This window comes from Megascapheus bottae, chromosome 22, assembly GCF_031878675.1.
Source record: "Megascapheus bottae isolate mThoBot1 chromosome 22, mThoBot2.hap1, whole genome shotgun sequence".
NCBI classification, from domain to species: Eukaryota; Metazoa; Chordata; class Mammalia; order Rodentia; family Geomyidae; genus Megascapheus; species Megascapheus bottae.
Genome location: NC_143530.1, coordinates 13,374,335 through 13,383,763, shown reverse-complemented (window position 1 = coordinate 13,383,763; position 9,429 = coordinate 13,374,335). Strand labels below are relative to the sequence as shown.

At 45.8% G+C, this 9,429-nt stretch overlaps 1 protein-coding gene across 2 annotated transcripts; it reads right to left on the bottom strand.

Moving 5' to 3' along the window:
- Positions 1-347: 347 nt before the first annotated feature.
- LOC150047838 (HLA class II histocompatibility antigen, DP alpha 1 chain) lies at positions 348-7,979 on the bottom strand. 2 transcript variants are annotated; one of them, XM_090355930.1, is made up of 4 exons: positions 4,124-4,361; positions 3,467-3,748; positions 3,169-3,322; positions 348-666 (listed from the first exon to the last, which is right to left on the bottom strand). In XM_090355930.1, the coding sequence occupies exons 1-4, from the start codon at positions 4,308-4,310 to the stop codon at positions 663-665; spliced, it is 627 nt and encodes a 208-aa protein (XP_090212056.1). In that variant the 5' UTR covers positions 4,311-4,361; the 3' UTR covers positions 348-662. The 2 variants fall into 2 exon arrangements, with proteins under 2 accessions (XP_090212056.1, XP_090212057.1); XM_090355931.1 differs by lacking the exon at positions 348-666 and adding an exon at positions 7,813-7,979 and having other exon boundaries at positions 3,165-3,322; positions 4,124-4,369.
- Positions 7,980-9,429: the final 1,450 nt, after the last annotated feature.

Genomic DNA, 9,429 nt, shown 5'->3' with positions numbered 1-9,429 from the left:
CACGCTCCTGGGAAAGTCCTATAATCGAGGCATGCTAAGGATGGCCAGATTTGCCTGAAATATGTGATCTAGGCAGATTAACTCTCTTCCTCAGAGAATCTAAAATACACTCTTCAAGCTACATCAATCAATCCTTATCCAAGTAAAATTTCTCCATTATCTTTCTTCCACCCAATTCCATCCCACAGTTAGAGAATACCCCAGGCTTGAATCAGCATTCTAGAACCTTCTCCAGACCCTTCACCAACTACATCCATAACTCAACTTGAAATAACACCTTCATAAAACATGAGTCATATATGGCTTAGTCCCAAACTTCCAGCAGAAAGAACTCAGTCTCCAAGCTCTGAAATATAGAAAAATTTATTGATCACAAGGTGTTTGGGTGAAAGCACAGTGAAGAGGAAGAGAAATCCAGCAAAGGGATCATTTCCAAGACAGGGCAACAAAGCTACCAGGATGAATTTATTACCTCCTTCTATTTATTGGGAACTTTACTAAGGGGTTTTGTGCTTTAAGATCACAAATAAAGCCTTAAGGTATCTGCAGTAAGTCAGTCAGTGGCGCAGATAGCATAGGGATTGAGAAGGAAAGCTGAGACTGGAACTTGTAGGACTGTTAGAATCCGGATCTCTCAAGTCTTCTTCCTCTCAAAAATGCTATCACCTGCAGCAAGACACACATAGTTATGGCATCACGGGGTTCAAGACTGTAAGCTCAGACTCTCCACTCCTTTTATATTTCTCCTACAGGAGAAGACAGTCACCCTTGTAAAGGCTGAAGTCCTCCACATAAAAAGCAGTTAGGAATCAAGAAGTGCCCTAGCGAGACCGGGAGTTTGGCCTAGTGGTTAAAGTGCTTGCCTAGCATGCACGAAGACCCGGTTCGATTCCTTGGTACCACATACATAGACAAAAGCCGGAAATGGTGCTAAGGCTCAAGTGGTAGAGCTCTAGCCTTGATAAAGTCCAAGGACAGAGCTCAGGCCCTGAGCTCAAGCCCAGGACTGGCAAAAAATAAAATAAAATAAATAAAAATCAGAGGATCAAAAAAAAAAAAAAAAAGAAGTGTCCTAGCTAGGCCCTGGTGATTTATGCCTGTAATTCTAGCTACTCCAGAGACTGAAATTTGAGGATCCTGGTTCAAAGCCAGGCTGAGCAGGAAAGTCTGTGAGACCTTTATCTCCAATTTAACCACTAGAAAACTGGAAGTGGCGCTGTGACTTAAAGTGGTAGAGTGCTACCTTGAGCAAAATGAGCTGTCTAGGCCCAAAGTTCAACTCAACCAGTCAAAAGCTGGGAATGTGGCTTAGCGATAAAGTGCTTGCCTGGCATGCATGGAACCCTGGGTTCAATTCCACAGTACCACATAAACAGAAAAGCCACAAGTGGATCTATGGCTTCAAGGGGTAGAGTGTCAGCCTTGAGCAAAAGAAGCTCCGGGACAGTGCCCAGGCCTGACTTCAAGCCCGAGGACTGGCAAACAACAACAGCAACAACAACAAACCTATGGTATTCATTATTTTCTCATGCTCACTTCTACTCTTGCATTTACTGTATTTAAATATAATTTAATGGTTTTATTACGGTGTTGTACAGAGGAATTACCATTCCATAACTCAGGTTATGAGTATAAGTATTTCTGAGCACTGTCACCCTGAAGGAAGGGGTGAAATTGTATTTGCTTTTTTTGTTTGTTTGTCAGTCCTGGGGCTTGAATTCGGGGCCTGGGTGCTGTTTCTGAGCCTTTTTGGCTCAAGGCTAGTGCTTTACCACTTTATCCACAGCTCTAATTCCAGTTTTCTGGAAGTGAACTGGAGATAAGCATCTCATGAACTTTTCTTCCTTGGCTGGCTTCAGACTTCACTCCTCAGATCTTAGCCTCCTGAGTGGGTAGGATCACAGGCTTGAGTCAGCAGCCCCTGGCATAAGGTTAAGTTTTTTTGTGTTTGTTTGCTAGTCTTGGGGCTTGAACTCAGGGCCTGGGCACTGTCCCTGAGCTGCTTCTGCTCCGGGTTAGCACTCTACCACTTGAGCCACAGCACCACTTCCTGCCGTTTCTGTGTATGTGGTGCAGAGGGATGGAACCCAGGGCTTCATGCATGCTAGGCAAGCACTCTACCACTAAGCCACGTTCCCAGCCTAGAAGCATTTCTGTACCCTTGCCCAAGCTCTGCTTGTAGATTCTCTATTATGGGCTCCATCAGCACAAAGAGAACACATATCTAATATCTAAGCTCTCTAGTATATTACCCAAGAGGCCCGGTTCTATGTCTCACATAGAATACTTTCTTTGGGCACCTGGGGGCAGGGAAGCACAAAGGAAAGGGAGTGAGGACCTATGAGATTATAGACACCGTTTCTGGAAAAGCACACTTTCTGAGGCTCCTCTCCCCAAAGGGAGAGGAAGAAGTAGTGCACACTACAGCCCTAATTTCTGTCACACCTCACACAGAACATGGATGCAACAGGCTCACAGAAACATCCCGTGAATAATGACGTGCAGAAAGAAATGAATTTTTTGGATAATCCACTTTCCAAGTGCAGTTTGAATCCGCGAGGGGTGATTAAGAACAAAGGAACTGAGCCGGTGCCACTCTACAAGCTCGGGAAAAGTGCTGGGACTACTCACAAGGCAGAGACCGGGAGGATGGTGGGTCGAGGCTAGTCTGGACAGAAAAGTTAGCAAAACCCTTCCTCAACCCGACAGTGGCTATGCACCTGTCAACCCAGCTGTTGGGAAGCATATTAAAATAATAATAATAGGGCCAGGAATTTGGTCTAGTGGAAGAGTGCTTGCCTAGCATGCACGAAGACCCGGGTTTGATTCCTTGGTACCACATACTTAGAAAAAGCCAGAAGTGGTGCTGAGGCTCAAGTGGTAGAGCAAAATCCAAGTGGTTGAGAAAAATCCAAGGACAGTGCTCAGGCCCTGAGCTCAAGCCCAGGACTGGCAAAATAATAATAATAATAATAATATAATAATAGTAATAATAAAATAGAAAAAGCAAGACCCTAGCTCATAAATGACCCACATGAGAGGGGCAGGGTGGCATGTTTCATGTCCTCAAGTGGCATTTTCCCCCCTTACTTGGTGCAGCACTGACACAAAGCTCTCGCCCCTTCCCAGCTGATGGCACCCTGCGATCTCATCCGGGCCTTCACTTACAGGAGTCCCTGGTTTCTGGGGTTGTGTGTGGAGGAACGCAGGGCCCCTATGATGAAGAAGGTGCCCACGACGATGCCCACCAGGCCGACCACCAGGCCCAGGGCGCAGACCACGTTCTCCGTCGTCTCCGTCACCTGCACCGACTCCTGGACCTCTAAGGGAGAATGGAGGTTTAGGGTCACAGGGGCTGTGCAGAATGGGGCTGCCCTGCAGGCTGGAGCTAAACCACCATGGCATGGAGTTCAGGTGGTGCATGGAGGGGAGGCGCTGGGGGCAGAGGAGAGGAAGCGGTCCTTACCCCAGTGCTTGAGGGTGGGCTTCTCCAGCCCCCAGTGCTCCACCTTGCAGTCGTAGAAGTCCTCGGTTGAGGGGAGGAAGGTCAGGTAGTAAAATTTGTGGTAAGTGTAATCCGTGCGCGGCTGGAAGACGCCCTCCGAAATGCCCTCGGTGACCGGCCGCCCGTTGCGCAGCCAGGTGACATTGATGACGGGCGGAAAGAACTTGTCCACGTAGCAGATGAGGATGTTGGGCTGGCCCGGCTCCACCGGCTCCTTAGTGAACACGGTCACCTCGGGGGGCTCTGGGAGGAGACAGAACCGGTAAGGCCCGTGCTCTGGGATGAACCCCAAAGGCTCTCCCTTGGGGCGGGGACACTCAACCTGGGGTTCCAGCCTGGTGGTCACTTGTGGTGTCGCAGTCAGCACCAAGAACCTCACTCTCTTTATCAGCCTCACCTCAGTCACCCTCCTTATTGGTCCAAGATCGGGACTCGAACTCCAGATTTGACACTTTCACTTATTGGCTGGTGCTCTACCCACTGGGCCACACCTCCCACCCCTCAAGCCTCCCTGTTGAGCTCAGTGAAAGGGCATCTGGGCCTCCCTGTGAGTGAGGCAGGAGCCCTCCTCCTCCCCCTCCCCGCCCCGCAGGAGAAGAAAGTAGACATAGTCAGTACCGCTGGGTTCCTGGGTGTGGTTAGAACGCTGGATCATGATATCCAAGTTTGACTTCGCTATAGCCATGTTAGTCAGCCCGCCTTGAGCATCAAAGGCAAAGGCTCGACCAAACTCTGGCAGGCGCCAAACCGTCTCCTTCTTATCCCGATCCACGTAGAGCATCTCATCGTCATCAAGCTCAAACATAAACTCCCCTGTCGGTGCGTGTGTCTGTGCAAACTGGCTAAAAATTGATACATGGTCTACTGTATAAAAACAATAGAGGAAAAAGAGACAAAATAGAAAATGAATATAGGGCTGGGAGTTTGGCCTAGTGGTACAGTGCTTGCCTAGCATGCATGAAGCCCTGGGTTCAATTCCTGGGTACCACATACACAGAAAAAGTTGGAAGTGGTAGAGTGCTAGCCTTGAGAAAGCTCAAGGACAATGTCTAGGACCTGAGTTTAAGCCTGAGCTCTGGCATATATATATATATATATGGCATGAGAATGAATGCATACTTTTTTTTGTCAGTCATGGAGCTTGAACTCAAGATCTGGGCACTGTTCCTGAGCTTTGGTGCTCAAAGCTAGCGCTCTACCACTAGGGGCCAAAGTTCCACTTTAGGTTTTTAGGTGGCTAATTGGATATAAGAGCACAAGGACTTATCTGCCCGGTCTGGCTTTGAACCATGATCCTCAGATCTCAGCCTCCTGAGTAGCTAGGATTACAGGTGTGAGCTACCTACACTTTAACTCAAATACAGGTTTATTTACATACAAAGTCAGAGGAAAGAGGGCAAATGACAGACATATGGGGGGGGAAAAGGGCAGTTAAGAAAGGAATGAAGAACAAAATGAGAAGAAACTCCATGAGAAATCTAGCTGCTCCCCGGTCATTCAAGGTCTGGATCACAACAATGAGAAGGAATTTGTGAAGCCCTAACTATGTGCCAGGCACTGTTCTAGAACTTTCTATCTTTCACTCATTTACTGCAGCAAGCCTGTGAAATAAATACAGGAAATGCTGTTTCACAAGTAAGGAAATGCAAAGTGGATAAGTAACTTGCTTAATGTTACACCATGATGTGCAACTTGTAGCGATTGTTATCTCCCAGAAGCTCTCAGTTCTTCTAGGACCAGAAATGTAAAATTGGTTTTAGAAGCCAGGCAGTAGTGGTTCATATCTGTAATCCTATCTACCCAGGAGGCTGAGCTACGAGGACCAGGTTCAAAGCCAGCCCAGATAGAAAAGTCTGTGAGACTCTTTATCTTCAATACACCAACAAAAGGCCAGAAAGAACTTTTTTGGGTCAAATGACAAGAGTGCTAGCCTTGAATGAAGAAAGTTAATGCACAGTATCCAGGCCTGTGTTCAAGTACCAGTACCAGAAAAAGGAAGTTTGGCCTAGCAGTAGAGTGCTTGCCTAGCATGCATGAAGACCCAGGTTCGATTCCTTAGTGCCACAGACATAGAAAAAGCCGGAAGTGGTGCTGTGCTCAAGTGGTAGAGCTCTAGCCTTGAGAAAGTCCAAGGACAGTGCTCAGGCCCTGAGTTCAAGCCCCAGAACTGGCAAAAAAAATGTTTTCTAATAAGAAAAGGACCAAGAATATTACTTTTCTCTTTCTTCCTCTCTTTCTTTCTTACTTTTCCCTTCTTTCTTTCCTTCCTTCCCTCCTTCCTTCCTTTCACTTTTTCTTCCTTCCTATGTATATACTGGGGCTTGAACTGAGGGCCTAAGCTCTTACTTGGCTTTTTCTGCTAAAGGCTAATGCCCTACCAGTAGAGCTATAATTCCACTTGTATCTTTTTGGTGGTTAATTAGAGATACGTTTCACAGACTTTCCAAACTGTGATGCTCAGATCTCAGCCTCCATAGTAGCTAAGATTACAAGAATGAACCACCAGCTCTTGGCACAAATTATTTTCTTTCAAAAATTGTTTTTAAGCTATACCCTTGAGGCTCATACCTGTACCCCTAACTACACAAGAGGCTGAGATCTCGAGGTTCATAGTTAAAGCAAGCCAGCCTAGGAAAAGCCTTCAAGTAACAAAAAACTGAGCTGGGGCCAGAAGTTTAGCCTATTGGTAGAGTGCTTGCCTAGCATGCACAAAGCCTTAGGTTCAATTCTTTGATACCACATAGACAGAAAAAGGCAGAAGTGGTGCTGTGGATAAAGTAGTACAGTGGTAGCCTCGAACTGAAGAGCTTAGGGACAGCACCCAGGCCGAGATTTCAAGCCTCACTACTGACAAAAAAAAAAAGACAAAAAAAAACCCCAAAACAAAAAAACTAGCCTGCAATCCTAGCTACTCAGGAGGCTGAGATCTGAGGATCGTGGTTCAAAGCCAACCCAGGCACTAAAAAGTCTGTGAGAACTCTTATCTCCAATTAATCACTAGAAAACTGGAAGTTGCCCTGTGGGTCAAGGGGAAGGGCGGTATCCTTTAGCTGAAGAGCTCAGGGACAACGTCCAGGTCCAGAGTTCAAGTTCCACAACCGAAAAAAAACTGAGCTGAACACATGGCTCAGGTGGTAGAGCACTAGCTGACAAGCAAGCATAAGGTCCTGAGTTCAAGTCCGATACTACAAAAATAAATCATTCATTCAAAATTAATTCAATATTCACATTGTAAATAACCTTGGGAAATCTTTTTGAGCTTCAGTGTTTTGCTAAAATGGAAGTCATTATATATCCCTGGAACCTGTGCTTGTGTGTATGTATATGTATGTATGTGTGTGCGCCAGTCCTAGGGCTTGAACTCAAGGTTAGAGAGCTATCTCTAAACTTTTAGCTCAAAACATTACTCTACCACTTGAGCTATACTTTTTTTTTTGCCAGTCTTAGCGCTTGAACTCAGAGCCTGGCCACTGTCTTAGGTTTTCTCAAAGTTAGTGCTGTACCACTAAAGCCACAGCACCACTCCCGGCTTTTTCTGTGTATGTGGTACCAAGGAATTGAACCCAGGGCTTCATGCATGCTAGGCAAGCATTCTACCACTAGATGAAGCTCCTGGCCCCCATTTTCAGCCTTGATGGTCAGATTGTCTAACACATTTTCCAACCCAGCCTGCCTTTGAACCATGATCCTCAGATCTCAGTCTCCTGAGTAGCTAGAATTACAGATGTGAGCTATAAGCAGCTGACTTCCTGGAACATTTTGGTGAGATGTAAATTAGTTAAGAAACTAAGTAGGGGGCTGGGAATGTGGCTTAGTGGTAGAATGCTTTCATTTATACATTCATATATATACATATATATATGTATGAAAAAAACTAAGGACTGGGAGTGTGGTCTAGTGGTAGCATGCATGAAGCCCTAGGTTCGATTCCTTGGTACCACATACACAGAAGGAGCTGGAAGTGGTGCTATGGCTCAAGTGGTAGAGTACTAGGCTTGAGAAAGTCCAAGAACAGTGCTCAGGTGCTGAGTTCAAGCCCAAGACTGGCCAAAGAAAAAGAAAAGAAACTAAGTAGGTATCTTATAATCTGTGGCTAGTGCTACTGTTTAATAACCAGTAAAAAGAAACAAATATAAATTTTATATAAGAGGAAAAATCAGGTGAAAGTAGACCAATGAGTCCCTAAGTCCCCTAATTCCTGAAGCAATGACCTGATCATCTGTCTCCTCCCCCAGGTCCTTGTGGCTCTCTCCTCACATTCACCCGGCCCCTCCTCTCAGGCCCCAGGGCTCAATCCTCACACTCACCCTTAATGCCCTCAGCTCCTTGCACACTCAGCAGGAAAGCCCAGGAGAGGGCGGTCAGGATCCCAGCTTTAGTCTGGAGCATTTTCTCTTCAGGGCACAGGAAAGGGATCTGTAAGAGCTGAGGACCTGGGGTAGGACAGGGACAGAGAAGAGCTCTGAAATTCTGGCCTTTGATAGCCTGAAAATAGCCAAAAAGGGTGAGGAGGAATTAGCATAGCTAGGCTTAGCCAATCAGAGAAATGACAGCGCTGATGCAGTCTGTTGCTGGGTAAAGAGAACACTGGAAGGCGCTTTTCCAGGAGCCTGCAGGGCCAGGGGAACTCCAAGCCACAGGGCGCTTTCAGCTAGAAAAAGAGACCTAAAGGAAATGTCTGCATTTCATTCAGTTAAGTACTGAGAGGTAAGTCTTGCTACATTCACCATTCACTTTCATCAGATTTTCATTCAGTATTTTTTTTTTTTCCTGAGAAGTGGTGGGTGTTTTGTTTTGTTTTTGCCAGTCTTGGGGCTTGAAGTCTGGGCCTGGGCGCTGTTCCTAAAATTTTTTTGAGAAACAGAAAGACACAGAGAGAGAGTTCAAAAATAAATGTATTCTTGTGTGTGTGTGTGTGAGTCCTGGGACTTGAACTGGGTCTGGATGCTGTCCCAGAGCTGAAGAGCTCAAGGCCACTGTCTACTCCTTGAGCCATAGAGCCATTCCAGCTTTCTGGTGGTTAACTGGAGATAAGAGTCTCACAGACTTCCATGCTCAGATCTCAGCCTCCTGAGTAGCTGGGATGACAGGCGTGAGCCACCCTTAGCCCAGCTAAGAAATGCAGTCTTTACCTGACTTACATAACTGTAACCCCTTTGTATATCACCTTTAAAATAACAACAAAACCCTAAAGATTTTTCTTATATCGGCAAAGTTAAAAAGTTCTCAATATTTAATGCAAAAAGAGAAACGTGTCAATATTTATTCTTGTACCATTGCTTTGTATAATAGTAATTAATAGGGAAAGATGCCATTTTCACTGCTTGCCAAGTCTTCTCTAAAATGAAGCAATGTGAGATGTTGAAGCACTGGCTGATTCTCTAACGATCTACAGCGAGGTAAGTGGGAAGGGATGGTGGCATGGTGGTGTGTGTCCACACTGGTGAATCCACGTCCTCTGGACGCAGGGGTAGGAGAGGAGTCTTGAGCTCAAAGTAGTGAGCTGCACTAAATACTGTTGGAGATGGAAGACAAAATAAAGTGCTTATGTCTACAATACCAGGGCACTGTTCCTGAATTCTATTCTCATTCTTAAATGTATTATGCTTAAATGACTGTTTTATTCTCTTGTATTCTATGTGGTAACATCCCGTTATCTATCTGTCTGTCTATCTATCTATCTATCTATCTATCCACAAATATTCCTGAAACTTCACTACTTATCTCGCTGGTTAAAACACATCCCTCTCCTCCCTCTACCTCCTTAAGTACATCCTACCCTGACTTGTCAGACTCTCACACGGTCTTGTCTGCCTAGTGAGTAATGACTCACACAAAGCTCTCTGCCCATTGGTTCACTTCCCGGGTTCTGTCCAATCCTGGAGTCACAGGACACTACTTTGGTCATGGTCTTGGTTATTTTG

What these genes read in the sequence shown, in the direction of transcription:
- LOC150047838 (XM_090355931.1), bottom strand. Translation starts at nt 7,894, where the DNA reads ATGCTCCAGACTAAAGCTGGGATCCTGACCGCCCTCTCCTGGGCTTTC. An exon ending in AGGAGCTGAGGGCATTAAGG is followed by an intron (nt 4,370 to 7,812) that starts GTGAGTGTGAGG and finishes GTTTTTATACAG; the next exon opens with TAGACCATGTATCAATTTTT. An exon ending in GCCCACCCTCAAGCACTGGG is followed by an intron (nt 3,323 to 3,466) that starts GTAAGGACCGCT and finishes ATTCTCCCTTAG; the next exon opens with AGGTCCAGGAGTCGGTGCAG.